This window comes from Lipotes vexillifer, unplaced genomic scaffold, assembly GCF_000442215.2.
Source record: "Lipotes vexillifer unplaced genomic scaffold, Lipotes_vexillifer_v1.1 scaffold474, whole genome shotgun sequence".
Lineage (NCBI taxonomy): Eukaryota > Metazoa > Chordata > Mammalia > Artiodactyla > Lipotidae > Lipotes > Lipotes vexillifer.
In genome coordinates, this window is record NW_006772385.1 from 99,169 (window position 1) to 116,118 (window position 16,950).

The 16,950-nt window shown below is 39.4% G+C and overlaps 1 protein-coding gene across 1 annotated transcript in view; it reads left to right on the plus strand.

The window, feature by feature from the left end:
* The window catches only part of DNAH11 (dynein axonemal heavy chain 11), a 213,524-nt gene that overhangs the window by 86,780 nt on the left and 109,794 nt on the right, over positions 1-16,950 (plus strand). The window contains 2 exon segments of the mRNA XM_007472188.1: positions 7,914-7,917; positions 8,087-8,244. Of these exon segments, the coding sequence (XP_007472250.1) occupies positions 7,914-7,917; positions 8,087-8,244 (162 nt within the window).

Below are 16,950 nucleotides of genomic sequence, written 5' to 3' on the forward strand. Positions count from 1 at the left end.
CTCATTTAAATTTTGGTTGAAATTCTGCTGAAAGCTTTTTTTTAAATTAGGGAGAATTGAATCTTCATGATAAAAGGTCACATTGATTTTGTAGAAGGACTATTTCCTTCATAAAATTTTCTACTGGTATATTGTTTCTATATAGGAGAGCTGTTGATTTTTAGTTTTGTAACCAGCTACCTTACTGCCTCACCAATCATTTTCTATTAGTTGGTTGATATATAGCCTGCAGATAATGATATTTTGTCTTTCCTAATATTCTGTTTATCCGTTCTCCTTCCTCACTGCATTGGCAAATCTACAAAAGAAGGTGTTTCTAATGTTTCACTATTACATTATATGTTGGCTTTTGACTCAGGATGTATATTGTCAAGGAAATATCTACCTATTGGATTTCTTTGCAGCCTCTCTTGATATAATTACATGGTTGTTCTTTTTGAACTTAGTAATATTCATATAGTAGAGAAGTTTTGCATTTTCATGTTGTTAAATCCATCCGGCCTTTCTTCTATGCGTTTCCTGTGATTCTGTGCTTTGGCAGGCCTTACTGAAACCGAGATCAGTTTTATATTTACCTCTGTTTTTGTCTGAGCCTTTTCATAGTCACATTTTTTCGTATGCACCTTGGTACAAGCTAGAATTTATTTTGGAGTTAGGTATGGATCATTTTTCCCTATTGTCACAGGATTACTAATGAATAATTTATCTCTTCCCTACTAAAATGAGTAGGAAGACTTTTGTTTGTTTTTTGTTTGTCAAATGCTGAGGAGGAATAAGATGGCTCCCTCAAATACTTCTCATCCTTCTTGGCCTTCACTTAGTTTGCTGCATCATGAGAAAGATCAGTGGTCAGCACCTTACCCTGAGGGAGAAATGATGCAGCAAAGAAACGGGTCTCCTTTTAGCAAGAAAATGGCAGCTTCTCTCTCTTCATCTGTGTGTATTACCCGCAAATCCTCAGAATTTTTCCTAAGGAATAATGGATTTCTCTGTTAGTTTCATATATTGTGATATTCACCAGCATGTGCTAAAGACAGAATTTCTGAAGAGCTAGCTGATGCTTCCTTTGCATATGTTCCTAGCTGGGCAACACGGGAAGCTTAATGTGTTACAAGAGTTGGCGAGCACACCTGGCAGGTCAAGCTAAATGATGTGTAGTTACCACCCCATTACCCATGCTCACCACCCAAACTCAGTTCCTATTTGGAATGCAGGGGTAGTGAGAACCCGTTGGCAGCTGAAGTAAACCGGTGAGTCAACGCCAAGTGCCTCCTCTCGTTCACATCTGTGTGTGTGTGCATCCTTTCCTGCATAATTCTCATTTACCCTTAGAGTATAGTACTCTCATCTTCTCTCCTAATAACTTTAGTTAACCTGAAAGCTCTTCTTTCTTGCCTTTCTTCCTGGCCATGTGATGCCATAAGGAAAAGAACTCTTAGTGTGTGTAGCACCCCTGATTCTGTCCCAAGATTTTAGTTATCTGTGTGTTTGGTTATCTAACTGTCTGTCTGTCTATCTATGGGTGGGGGTATGTGTGTGTAATTTTTATTTTCTTCATATGGTTCTGTATTTTTAAATTATATATATTATGTATTATATACATACATAAGTATATGTTATATATATGTATATATATAGAGAGAAGAGATTCATTTTTGATAACATAAGATATATATGTTCATTTTAGAGAACTTAAAAATACAGAACCATACGAAGAAAATAAAAACTATGCTCAGTTATATTGCCTAGAGAAAACAACTGGAAACATACTCGTATATTTTCTTCCAGTTTTCTATGTGTGTAGACACACATACAAAGTACATACTCAGAACTATGTTTTTTTTCCACATCTCTCACTATTTTCTTTACCTCCCTCTTTGCCTTTTTGATTCGAAGTCTCCCACGGGGTGGGGGGGGGAATCAAATGATTCTAAGAATTTGGTGTATGGAGTGAACTATTTAACTCAGACATGCTTTATTTTAAATAAGTGTAGGAAACCTTTATCCATTTTTACCCTTTGCCAACTTTCCTATTGGTTTGTTAGACTTTTTATTGATTTATAGGAGCTCTTTATATAGCTGAATAATAGCCATATGCCCATAATGTCCTTGTCTATTTTAGTGTTGCCAGTTCTTTTCAAAGTTCACCATAATTCTGCTAACTTTGTTTACAATGACTTCTGTTTTACATTTATATATTAAATAAGTCTGATTTTTTTTCTTCATGGATTTTGTGTGTTAAGGCTTTTTAGGAAGCATTTTCATACTCTGGTTATGAAAGTATTATCCTGAATTTTCTTTAAATTAATTTATAGTATCTTTAATGTTTAGCCCTGGATTGCCTTGTGCAGTATAAGGTGGCTTTTCTACTTTTTCTCCCCCAAATTGTCCCAACACCTCTTATCATAGAATCTTTCCTTACACTACCAATTTGAAATGCTACCTATATCATATGTTAAATGCCTAAAAATGGGGTTTGCCAGCACCGATGGTGCTTGTTCTCCCAACTGCACATGTATCGAGTTATCACGTTGTGTCAGCAAAAATGCAACCACGCTGCTAGCAGAGCAGCACAGATCATAACGCAAAAGCCTTGCATAACATGGTTCACATATGGACCCACTTAATAGATATTCAGGCATCAGATTTTCTGTTTTAGAAAAAGAAAAACACTATTATACGAGGTTATGGGGCTGCAGACTGGCCTGGAAGGTAATGTGTGGGCAGCGCCAGCCCTGGAGACAAGCAGGGCAACTATGACAAGGGATTCTTCTCTTCATATATACAGGATTAATATATAGGAAGGGAAATATAGTGGGGAATATCATTCCTACTGTTTTTACTCCTCAAGAATGCATTTGCTCTTTGCTGTCTGTTGGGCTTCCACATGCAATTTCTTTATGAATTTGCATTTTTTTTTAAAGAAGAAAAGAACTAAAACTCCCCAATGAAAAAAATTTTTAACTCTTGTAAAAATCTGTACTGAAGAGTATACACACATGAAAGGCTGTGGGAATGATTTCACTGTGTTACCTAGAAAGAAAATAAATGTAAATATGCATAGAATGTGTGTATGGTGAAAATTCTGTTGAATCTCATAAAAATAATTGAAGTTAAAAGCTTATTAGGTGAGGGGATGATACAGGAAAATATATAAAGATAATGTGATATTAAAACAGTCAAACCGAGGAATCGTTTCTAGGCTAAACCTCCATTCCTGGGAGGATTCTCTCAGTAAGATTCAGATCTTATCAATCTTGAAAAATACTGAGACTTTTGAGGATAAATGCAAACACAAGTTATGGATAGAAGCTTCTGAAGTGAACGTGTGGGAAGATTCCCTCTGAGAATAAAGTATATCAGCTGGAAAAAAATACACTGATAATAGCAATTCACATTTCCATTACAAGAGGAAATGGACTGAGGCCTGTTAGTGATATGCAAATTAATGTGTACTTACATGGGATCTTATCTAAAAGAAATTGAAATGTATTACAAAGCACAATGAAAAGAGGGTTATTGCAAATGTCTTAACACCTGTATAGAGGGGAAAAAAAGGGAATAGAAAATTCTGTGGTATGGATTCCAAAAGCAAGTTCCTGACATCCAAATATTAGAGCTGTAGAGAATATATAGATGGTGATTCCAGGGTTTGCTTTTTGTGAGAATTTGCTTTTAGAAAAGAGCACAGCTGTCTAAGGCATTTTTAACTTTATTTTCTTAGCCGACTTTTCTTTCCAATCCACTGCTGGAAGCTAACTTAAGCCAATTTGGTCATTTGCAATTGTCAGGAACTGTTTGGGGGTATATTTCAGGGACCTTCAGTACTTGGAGGTAGATGACACCTGTTCGGGGGATGGGGAATGTTCTCCCCAAATCTTCCAATTTAAGATGTGCTTCAAAGAAAGAAGTCTCAGACTGAACTCTGGTACACATAGAGTTTATGTGTAGCACATAACTTAAAACAAGTCTTGAAGTCTTAAAATCTGGTCTGTAAATTTGTTGGAATCCCAGCTCTGTCCTTTCAGGAACCTGACTAGCCCTAATTGGAAAGTTCCTTTGAGGCAGATATAGAAATATTTTCATGGTAGGATTAAGCTGATCTTCTCACTGGGATCACATAAAAATACGGAAACTTTCCATAAGCTGTTTACCACAGGACACAGGACTGGTCAAAATCCAGAGTCTAAAGAGTCACGGGGATTACTTCGGCTACTTTGAGATATAGCTTTTCCTGTTTTGTTCATAGAACAGTAGAGGTGCAAGTACAGATATTTCTATTTTTCTAAGATATCTTGAACACTACTCATTTCATCACTGAACAGTCATATCCAGTATTCATGATGCTAACTAACCAACCACTTACTTTGATGAGAGAAGTTAGCTAAGAGCTCAGGTAGCCGACTTTGCAATGCAGGCTTCCATTAGAATGTGTGAAATGCTGGTTAAGCATCCCGAGCCCATGTGTCTCTATTGGCATACTTCAGATAATAATGATAATAACCAGATAATGGCCCCTAAGTTGTAAAATAAGATGAGTATTCACATGCATATTGTAGTAGACTGGAGTATTTCAAAGGTATATTTTACAGGACCAGCTGGCTTCATTGGTGACTTCTACCAAATATTTCAAGAAGAATTAACACCGATCCTTTTCAGTCTCTTCCAAAAAATAGAAGTAGGAACACTCATTTTACAAGGCCAGCATTACCCTGATACCATAGTCAGATAAGGACACCACAAAACAAGAAAATTACAGGACAATACCCTTGATACATAGATGCAAAAATCCTCAACAGAATGTTAGCAAGCTGAATTCAACAGTACATTCAAAGTATATCATACACCATGATCAAGTGGTATTTATTCCAGAGATGCAGTATGGTTCATCATCCACAAATCAATCATTATGATACACCACATTAACAAAATGAAGGGTAAAAATGATATGATCATCTCAGTAGATGTAGAAAAAGCATTTGACAAAATACACATCCATTTATGATAGATACTCTCAACAAAGTGGATATAGAGGTCACATACCTGAAATAATAAAGGCCATATATGATAAGCCCACAGCTAACATTATACTCAATGGGGAAAAGCTGAAAGCTATTCTGCTAAGATCAGGAACAAGATAAGGATGCTTACTCTCACCACTCCAATGCAACATAATACTAGAAGTCCCAGCCAGAACAATTAGTCAACAAAAAGGTAAATATATGGGGTGATGGATGTGTTCATTGACTCAATGGGGGGAAATCCTTTCACAGTATCTATGTTTATAAAATCATCATATTGTACACGTTAAATGTCTTACAATTTTTAACGATGCTGAAAAAGTAAATTATGGATAGCATCACATCCTTTTTTCTAATCACTTATTTGTCTTTCTTATAAATTCTTTGCTATGTTAATCTCTTATGAAATTAGGGAAATGCAACAGGAAAATTATAGGATGATTTCCACCCACACCCCCCCACCGCCACAGTAGTGTTCCTTGAGGCAACAACTTGAGTTTACTCCAGGTTGTCTAAAAAGTTGTGGAGACTATTTTTTAAAAGAGCAGAACAGCCAATGCTTTCAAGATATTAGCATAGGCTCTCAGAATACTACCCAGGAAGCTGGATGGAGAGAATTTCTGTGCTAGATTTCTAGCAAAGCTAGAAATTGGGGCAGTCATTGCACTCCTCAAGGCTAGTGCGCTACTGTCCTTTCCCTTCGTAAGAAGTACTAATGAACAAGCATACTCCCCTAATTTAGTTCCCAGGGTCTAATCTATCTGGTAGAACTGAGGTTATTAATGATTATCTAACTTATTTAAAATTCTCTAAATTTTCTACTTCACTCTGTATATAATAGAGACTTAGATTCTATGAGTATTTCACCAAATGTAAAAGCGTTAAAAGTGTAAATATTTCGTTTAGGTATTCCCATAGAAATTTTAAGACTATTAGGTTATAGCTGTGGGTGTCAGAATCACCTGGAAGGCTTGTTGCAAACACAGAGATTGCCAAGCCCCATCCAGAGCTTCTGTTTCCCCAGGTCTGGAGTAGGTCCAAGAATTTGCATTTCTAACCAGCTCCTGAAAATCCTTTGAGAACCACTCGTCTCCTGCCATCTGCCCTCTGCCCTCCACGTGAAATTTAGATGGCATTGTGAGGATCCTTATAACATAGAAAAAAAAAAAAAAAAAGTCTTCAACTGTAAAATTGTAGAAAAGGAAAATAATTCTTTAAATTAGTGTTCTATATTATCTTTCAATAAATAATTAAGGCATATCATTAAATTAACTCAAAGTATTTTTTTCCTGAGGCTCACCACACATGGTTCAGATACTTTGTTTTCTAACACATTCTTCAGACCTGATAGTATGCCGGTATTAAGTGTGGAAACAGAGTAAGTGTAGAAGTGATGGAAATATTTAGGACGTCAAATAAATGATGCTTTCCCCGACCCCCCCCCCCCCTTTGCTACAATTATGTATAAATGAAGTCTCTAAAATTGTCATGAATGAGAGGTAAGTTGGGTGCAGAAAACCAACTTCTAGGACATTAAGGAGAAATACTCATGTATGGGGAGACAAGGCTGTTAGGAGAAACCTAAACACTGAGATGTAAGTGAAAATTCTGCCTTGTAACTGAGGCTATTATGTATAAGTCTCTAAAATTGTCATGAATGAGAGGTAAGTTGGGTGCAGAAAACCAACTTCTAGGACATTAAGGAGAAATACTCATGTATGGGGAGACAAGGCTGTTAGGAGAAACCTAAACACTGAGATGTAAGTGAAAATTCTGCCTTGTAACTGAGGCTCGTTAACTTAGCACATGCAATATTACAGCAATTATTCAGTTTGTAACTAGACTCTTGAATATAAAAAAGAAATGATCGGTCAGCTTATGCATTGTTGAAAATCATTTTAGATCTTAGGATTCATCTCTTGAGTTGTTGAAGAGCCATAGTATATAAAATTAATATGGTAAAAACATCTGTTAAACGAGAATATATGGTTTCACATATTTTTATGATTTTTATGACATGAATTTTAAAATGCTATGTGGAAAAAATATATCCCTTGAAAAGTGATTTTGTTAGTTGCCTTATCTCAAAGTGTGAGAGGCTTCATTGAAAGAACTGCAGAGCTTTGTTTCACATCATCAAGTGCAAGCCGCGTCTAGAAAAAAGGAAACCAAGACTCATCCTCAGACCTTACCCCAGTTGGCATCAGTCTCCCCAGTGCCCTCAAGTCCACAGTGACTTGAGAAAGAAGGCAGAGGACAAAAAGGGAGCTCCCTAAACACCTCTTTTGTGCTAGTGCTTTACACAGGGCACCACATCTGACGAGCCCAGAAAGGATATTCAGACCCACTGGACTCCTGATAACCTGCTTCCCTCACTGAGCTTCTGTGACACATGTCACAGCTGAACTCAGGCACCCCTGACAGAAAGCAGCCCTGTGTCACTAAAGAGAGTATGGAAACTTTCCAATTTAACTCTTAAGTCATTAAATACTTAAATAAAACTTTGAACACTTACAAATTTCTCATCAGGATCATGTATAAACTGAAATTTTTACTCCTTTAAAAATGTTAAGTATGAACTCGAGTGAATGTATTTTATTTTAAGTGGAAACAAAGTAAACATTGAATGTGATAAAACACTGTTTTCTTACAAGTATGGTACACAGTTTTATGGAGACTGGTGAATTACAGAATAGGAGACAGAAGATGAAAGTCTTGGTATTATTTTATCATAGAGATTTGGTTTTTATTTTTAATTGTCATAATGTAACTTGTGTGATAGAAAAGAATGAATTTCCCACTATGCTTGATGATCATCAAACGTGTTTAGAAGGAGAGGGACCAATTTTAAGGAAAGCACACAGCAGTGTTTCTGTATGTTCCATGGGGCAGGTTTGTACTTTGATTAGCAAGGAGGTTAATGTTGCTTTCCACTCTCTGGTGCTTTAGGCTAGTTTAATGTCACGGTTGGCTGCACTCCTTTCTTTCATTGTCCAGGGTCGCTGGTGTAATTCTTTGCTCAGTCATCACCCTCCTGGTTTTGCCCTGCCCCCGTGTCTCCACAGATCTGTGTTTCTCTCCGGTTGGTCACACGCTGAGAAGTAGAGCTCGGAAGTTCCCAGCCCTGGTTAACTGCACGGCTGTTGACTGGTTCCATGCTTGGCCCCAGGAGGCTCTGGTCACAGTCAGCAGGAGGTTCATTGAGGAAACCAAGGGAATTGAGGTATGCCATGTCAGCCTCTGAATCTCTCTCTCTCTCTCTCTCTCTCTCTCTCTCTCAAACACACACACTCTCACCGACCCAAGTGCTCAGTAAAACATTTCCAAAATACACCTCCTAGCAGAAAGCTGTCCTTGTTTGTTTAAGATGATAAGATCATCTTTGTGAGTTTACATTTTACGGAATATGATGGCTGATCTTTTTGTATCTGGTTGAGGTGCATACACACACACAGACACAGATACACACAGACACACATACACAGAGACACATACACACTAACACACAGACACACATATATAACACACACACACAGACACACAAACACACTCACACACACAAACAGCACGTGAGTGAGTTCTTACTCATCCACTGACTCACCAGAAGGCCAGGATATTCTGAACTTACTGAATATAAATCCTTTACATTCACAACTAAACAAAAAAGTAGGCACCCATAGTCATGCAATGCTTGTTCTTAACAAAGTAAGGCAATTCATTGTGATTTGTCTCATTATGGTATTGATAGGTGAAAAATCAGCCCCCATATACTTAGCAGTCATTAAGTCAACTAATGTATATGCTTCTTTGTTTTATGGGTTTATGTTTTATAGATTATGTTTGTCATTTGCTCATGTTGAAATTTCCACCTCCTGTTGCCTTTTTAAAAAGTTGCTTGAAACAAAAAAAAAGAAAAACAACTTCAAGCATTCAGATTCAAAGAGCAAAAGGAATGTATCAATAGATATGAAGGTGTCATTTAGACCTCCTAGAAATGAAGTTGTGCACCTCAATCAAGCACCTTTCTGACTGGACAGTTTGGATGGATGGTGATTGTGAACATTTCCCAGGGAGGTTTGTCTTCTGATTCCTTGGAGTGATAAGTCAAAAGGTGCCTAGAATAAGTCAGGCAGGAAGAATGATTCTCAGAGCCAAAAATAAAATCAGGGACATGTAAGGAGTGATGGCTGTTTCCAGCTGAAACTTTGCTATGAACAGGGACAACCTGCTGTAGCCTCCTTTCCTCCCAAAGCCGTAACTGCTGCTTTTCCAAAGCAGTCCTTTCATATTTCGTTGAATATTATATCTTTTGGTGGCCAGATGGTTAGAAATCTGGGCATATTTACTTTTTCAATTAGTGATTTGTAATGCAGCTAGCTTTATTGCATATTTATATTTATATGTATATTTTATATACATAATATAAACAGCTTTATCATATATGGTTTATTGTATTTTCCAAAATGTCTATTAATCTAATTACTTACTGCTGGATTGCCAGGGAAGAACTGTCATGCAACATCCAAAAGACGTATATGATAGAGGTTTTATCATATTCAAATACCTCCTCTTGCTCTCTTTTCTCCACACACACACTTAAAACATTTCTATAAATTAATGAAAAAAATGAACTCCTCTCTTTCACTGTTTTCTTCGTATCCAGAAAGTTCTTTCTCTTGCCTGTCTCTACACTCACCCCTAACATTGAATGAACTTACCTAGACCTTTAAAACAACAGCATCATCAGGATTTGGGGGGGTAAAGAGTGAGTAATATTAATGTGTGGTTCTATTTTTTTAAGTGATATTCACTTTTTCCCCACTGGTTGGGGGACACTGCAAAGCTTTTCTTACATTTAGGGAAATATATGTAAATTTGTTCCCATGAACACAGTGGTAGACCGTCACAGGAGTGATTGATTTCTGTCTGAAATGCTGTTCTCCACATTATGTGGCTTCTTCAAGTCGGAGGAGCCCCATTTAGTGGAGACTAACACTAGCGTTACATAAAGTCTACCAGAAATATTTTTTACTTTAAAATCTGGAAAACCATTAAATATGACAAATGATGGTCAGTTGCTAACACAAATTTCTTCAGCTATTGCTAGGTCCACTGCATTTCTGGAATTATGTAGGGAATTATTTTGTCTTCTAATAACTACAAGAAGCATTCAGAATGCTGATTTACTAAGAGGAAGAGAGCCTGTATGTATCTTTTGGTAGCAAAATTCTGTTTCATCCAGATCATTTGATTAGGCTGGCTTGGTAAGGAAGAGAAAAGGACCAGCATGCTTTGTTTCTTAATGTTCATTTCTCAAATGGGAGGAAATCAGAGCCGGTGGTGTGGTTTAATTTAGTGTCTGGCACAGTGCTTTAAGCCCCTTGCCTTTGCTGCTCTGGTTCAGACTTTCTCCTGTCAGAGTAGGTGCCACTTAGAAAACAGCTCCTCCTGAAGGAGCTTTGATACGCCAGTGACCATTGACATCTACTGGATGAGGCAGGACTTGCATCATTTTAAGTCCAGAGGGCTCCTCGCAGGTTCTCAGCTCTATTTGGTGGTATCACGATGCCTCCTATAGGATGCTGGGCGCCAAATAGGAATTTAAAAAGCACTTTCCCATTTCTGTGGAGCTGAATCATGCCTGGAAACAAATTAGTCAATTTCGTTCCAGTGCTGTGTGCTTATTTAACTTTCCCACCTTCCTAATTTGTTACTCAGGAGCAGTAATTATAATTCAGAGTGCAAGTGTCCACCTTCTCCAAATGCGTGGGGCCTTTTCAGTAGAGGTCAAAAACAGCTTTTACATGTTTTGAATGAGCACTCATTTGATCACTTTCTTAGTTTTAATTTCGACCGTTAAGACCGAGTTGTCAGCATAATTTAGCATTTCTCAATTATTGGCCTCATTTGCTGAGTGTAAGGTACTTATACAAGGTCACCCCCCCCACCCCCGCCTTTAGCCACAGAGAAAGGATTCATTAAAGGCAAGCGGTTTTGTGTGTGTTGACATATAATTTTCAGGTAGTACACACTCAGCACCCAGGGGTGTGGGCTAACCAAGTCTAAGTAAATGTTTGTGCTACTTTTCTGTTACCTGGTATTGAACTAAAATGACAGCTGACAGATTGACCAAAACAGTTTGACACTGAAATATCACCAGGTATTTATCTGAAGAGTTTGTGTCAACATACACTCCTCATAGGAGATTTGGAAATGGAGATGGAAAGACACAGTGTAAGGAGGGAGAGGATACCCTCCAGCCATCCGTGGGAATCGGGTTACAAATGCTAATTGGGAGGAGACCTTGTTGAGAAGTATATGGGTCCCAGTTAGGAAAATCCAGGAAAAAAGGAAGGAGAAACAGGTGTTTAAAAGATAAGAAATGAGACTACCCTCGTGGCGCACTGGTTAAGAATCCGCCTGCCAACCCAGGGGACACGGGTTCGATTCCTGGTCCGGGAAGATCCCACATGCCGCGGAGCAACTAAGCCCGTGCACCACAACTACTGAGCCTGTGCTCTAGAGCCCGCGAGCCAAAGCTACCGAAGCCTGCGCGCCTAGAGCCCGCACTCCGCAACAAGAGAAGCCACCGCAATGAGAGGCCCGCGCACCACAATGAAGAGTAGCCCCTGCTCGCCGCAACTAGAGAAAGCCTGCGTACAGCAACTAAGACCCAGTGCAGCCAAAAACAAATTAAATGTTTTAAAAAATGAATAAGTCCGGGCTTCCCTGGTGGCGCAGGGGTTGAGAATCTGCCTGCCGATGCAGGGGACACAGGTTCGTGCCCCGGTCCGGGAAGATCCCACATGCCGCGGAGCGGCTGGGCCCGTGAGCCATGGCCGCTGAGCCTGCGCGTCCGGAGCCTGTGCTCCGCAACGGGAGAGGCCACAGCAGTGAGAGGCCGGCGTAAAAAAAAAAAAAAAAAAATGAATAAGTCCTATTTTTAAAAAAAATAAGTAATATTTTTGATTTTTCAAGTCAAAATGAATAATCGACCTACTTGAAAGCAGGGCCTGATGAAAAGAGAAATTATTGAATGGAAGTGAAAAGACGAGTTCTCTGAAGAGTGAAATTTGCTTCGGAAGGAGTAGAAAAGAAAGGTCTGAGCAAGATGGAGAAGCCCATGCCCATCCTTTTCAGTCACGTTGTCCAACTGGCAAGTAAAATTCCCTGTCCTTTTGCCATGATACTTCAAGATAGTTACACAAGCTCCATATCATCAGCTTTATCAATAAAATGACTTTATTTCACATGCTGCCACCTCTTCCATCCAGAACTTGTTGAAGGTTTGGCAACATAAGAATGGCATATTCTCCTACCATTTTCGTAACCAATCATGGGAAAATGTCCACTCAAGGAGGAAAGTTATTGTACTGCTGTATTTCAAAGACTGATTTCATGACTGGTCTCTAGCTTCCTTTTAAAACCTTAGGCCAAGCATGAAGCATAGTAAACAGCACTTTGTTAGTGATAGGTACCTTAGCAGCAGCATTTCTGTTAATGATTTTAAGCGCGGTTCTTGCTTTGAAATATAAGTGAGGGTTACTCAGTATGAATGTCAAAAGTGGAAAGATAACCTTGTACAATAGAAATTCTATAAATTTGTGAAAAATATCCTCTTTCTGAGGAATACTGAAATCATTTTAAAAGATCAAGACAAAAACAAGTGCAACCAAATTTTTATTGAATCTGCCTAAATCTCATACTGGCTTAAACCTGTATTCAAACAGATGAGAAAAGGCCCAGGTGGTGCTTAATATATTCCCCATTCTTCAGCCCTCTTTCTCCTTTGCACATGCACACTAACAGTACATTTCTTGCTCTGTGCATGTTACTTAAATTTAGGATAGAACTGCAAAAAGCAGTAGAATGCTGCTTTCCAGGGTTTTTTCAGTTATGAAAACTTTAGGAATCCCCTCTACCTGGAAAGTAGGGTCCAGTTTTTATAGCTGCCCAGGAACTTGGACATGCTGTTAAGTTGAAAGTTTAGCTAAATCAAATGGAGGCATCACTACATCCTAATTATAGCTTTGTGGCTTTCCTCCAGTGCTGGCCTCCCCAGATCCATCTCCTGCCTTGTCTGCTTGCTCTGAGAGGGGAAGCTGGGCTCCATCTTACCTCCCCATGCCCTTAGTCCTCAACTGCATCTTTGTTTTAATGTTCTGTCAGTAAGCCATTGAAGGCTACCTCTTTCGAGGATTGGAAACTCATCTGGAAGATTGCTAGCTTATGCTGGACTTAAACTTGCCTTTAACCCAGGCTTGGTCTCTAAAGTTTAAAGAGAAAAATAAAAAACACGAACAAACTAACAATAAAATGCCGTCACCAACGTAGTGAACAAAACCAAAAAACCAGCATGTAATTTAGAAAACTCTGCATTTAACACTTGTGGCTGCTCTGTCTGGTGGTGATCTTCCTGGGACTACTGTTGGTACTATTACCATCACCAAGAGCAGGGTAACACCAGCCCTGCGTTCACCAGCCCTGCATTTGCATTATTTCCCACCTCTCATCACCAGCCTTCTAAGCAGGGACCACTGGTTTCCCTGTTGTACAGGTGAGAGGCTGGCAGCCATAAGCGCAAGATCCTTGAGCAGGTGAGGGGCCCATTCGGCACTTTCATGCCAGAGCTCATATTCTTAAATCCTGCTCTGGACTATTGCACAAATGTTTGCCTCTTCTGAAGGGGGAATAAAAGGAAAGGAAGACAAGAAATAGAGTAAAAAGGAGTGAGGAAAGTCTAACTGTTGATTTTGTGGGCAGTAGGGAAGTATAGGGAATGCAATAACTTGCCCAATTTGACAGAACTGGAAATCTAACCCAGGTCCTAGGATTCAAACCCCACACCCCTGGCTGCCTCCACAATTTTTTCCCGGGAGCCTATTAGCACTATGGGTAGTTTAGGAGAGGAGCTCAAATATAATACTGCCATTTTGTGCGTTATTAAATTTTTGTTATTTAATAAACCAAACTTACAACCACAGTATCTAATAGATTCTCTGCTTTGACCAGACCCAAAAGGAGCTAAAAAGTACAAATAGGATATATTGGGAGTCTGGGATTGTCATGTACACACTGCTATATTTAAAATAGATAACAAGGACCTACTGTAAAAAAAAAACAAAAAACAGAAAACAGAAAAAATGAAATTAAAAAAATAAAAATAGATTTGGAATTATTGAAAATTAACATAGGTATTAAATATGTCCAGTTTTGTATATTATACTTAAGTAAAGCTGTGAAAAATTAGCATAGAAATAATTTCTGAGATAAACTACCAAGATGGACAGTAGGTGTATGACATTATATGTTACAAAATTATCCCAAGTTAAACTTGAAAGGGAGGGCTTCCCTGGTTGCGCAGTGGTTGAGAGCCCACCTTCCAGTGCAGGGGACGTGGGTTCGAGCCGTGGTCCGGGAAGATCCCACGTGCCGCAGAGCAGCTGGGCCCGTGTGCCACAGCTGCTGAGCCTGTGCTCTGGAGCCTGCGAGCCCCAACTACTGAGCCCACGTGCCACAACTACTGAAGCCTACGTGCCTGGAGCCCGTGCTCCGCAACAAGAGAAGCCACCGCAATGAGAGGCCCGCGCACCACAACGAAGAGTAGCCCCCGCTCGCCGCAAGTAGAGAAAGCCCGCGAGCAGCAGTGAAGACCCAGTGCAGCCAAAAATAAATAAATTAAATAAATAAATTTATAAAAATAAAAAGAGGGCTTCCCTGGTGGCACAGTGGTTGAGAGTCCGCCTGCCGATGCAGGGGACATGGGTTCGTGCCCCGGTTCGGGAGGATCCCACATGCCGCGGAGCGGCTGGGCCTGTGAGCCATGGCCTCTGAGCCTGCGCGTCCGGAGCCTGTGCTCCGCAACGGGAGAGGCCACAACAGTGAGAGGCCCGCGTACCGCAAAAAATAAATAAATAAAATTAAATAAATAAAAATTAAAAAAAAAAAACTTGAAAGGAAAACTTTTTATTTTTTTATTTATTTTTTTATCTGCCTCCTTTCCCTTCCTTGAATACAATACTCTTCAAAGACTGAATTCAAAAGTACAGATACATAGTCATCTTTGCTGGTCTTGGGAAGGTGTAAAATCCTGTGTAACACTTAAAGTGTTTGATTTCATTCTGGCCTCCAGGCATCGGTTTTCATTCAAACTTTGCTGTCATTTTCAACAACGGGGACATGCTGGGCATTTGCTTGGAGAGTCAGGTGGCCCAGGGTACTTGGTGTGGCAGCGAATGCCCCTGCTGGAGAACCAGGACACCAAGTAGAAGAGATTTGTTTGTGTTTCTGTGCTTACAGTGAGCCATCACAGAGAGTAGAAATTAAACACTTTTTCTTAATGTGAGGAAAAAACAGTTTCTTCTTTGCATTCGATTATGCATTGGCTTCAGCAGTGTTTTCCAAAGCATCTTGGTGGGGAAACCTTGGATTTATAACCATTGGATACTGGCACTTTGCTTATTTTTATTTTTGCTTTCACCATGATTGGCTGTAAATTGACTACAAATGGGATCAACCGGTTTTCATTAAGAGGCCAAATGTAGCAGGAATGAGGTTCTCCACTCCCAGCTCTAAAAGTGAAAAATACAGCATCGCATCCCCCATCACTGTGCCGCACCAGCACAGGCAGCCATCTCCTCCCGGGTCACCCCCCACCTCCCCCCAAAGAAAACTGGAGATAAATGAATGGCAGAATAAATAATTTATGCTAATGAAATTACTGCAATTAGTAGTTCTACAATGACCCTTTTAAAAGCCACAGCTGTTAATGTCAGGAAGTGCTGTCACTACTGACCTTATCATAAGAGAAAGTGACAAATTGAGAATGCAGGGAAGACCAGTCATCAAAGAGGTCTGTTCTGGAACGATTAGAGTTTTCTGAAAAACAGTGTGAATTACAACCAGCTGCTCCCTGGCTCTGCAAGTCTCCCATGCTGTGCCATTTTGTTAAGTCCGATAACAATAGTTATTTTGCCCCATTGAGACAAGTTGTCCCGGGCCACTTCTAGCTCCACCGGAAACCACTTCTTCCATCGGGGATTTACAAATGAAACTGTTGTTAAAGAAAGCTTTTCAGGGCAGCTGAGGAGCCTCCTCATAGGATCATGGTTGGGCAGAGGCCAGGTTTTGTTTTGTTTTTTCTTCAAGGAGGTTGCGCTTGGCTGGGGACATATTTATATTTTTTAGAAATATACATGCTGGCTTTTAGTCTCATTAAAACAACACAGGACAGGCGTGAATTTCTGCCCATGTTTATACTGTAGTCAAGTTCTCTAAAAAATAAAATCCCTAAGGGGATATTTATATGGTGTTGCTTAACTTCCTTATAAATTTATATTCTGAATTCACTATTCGGTAATGTACATAGGTCTCAGATCTAGTAGAAATAAAGAATATTCAGGATTTGTATCATTCTGTATTTAACTTTTGCTTTAAAAACATTTTCGGTACTAGCGCAATAGATTTTTAATATGCAGAACAGTCCGGTATGTACATATTTTAAACCCAGTCAAGCGTTTTCCATGAGGTTGGAGAGCCAAGTGTTTAGAAATTGCTTTGGAGCCGTTCTTCTCCGACAAGAATCGGCCTGTCTCTCCTCGCACCCCAGGTTGTGATATTAATGGCGCAGGTCTGAAACGTTTAACTGCATCACCAGCCACTTGTGTGCAATTTCCCCAAAGCTGTCTGAGCTTTATTGACAACACTTTGGTAAATTATGTGTGACTTTCCTAAGAGTTGGTGTAGCTCATTTAATTCATATTAATTGATTTTTAGGCTCCCGTTGATTAATTGAACCTGGTTCATCTCCTACAGAATGCAATAAATAATCATTAAAATGCGGGAGATGTGACTCCACAAATTAAAAAAGGAACTACTTGAGAAGTCAGAGAGGACAAAATGGAAAGAACGTCTAGTGGGGGGGGGGGGG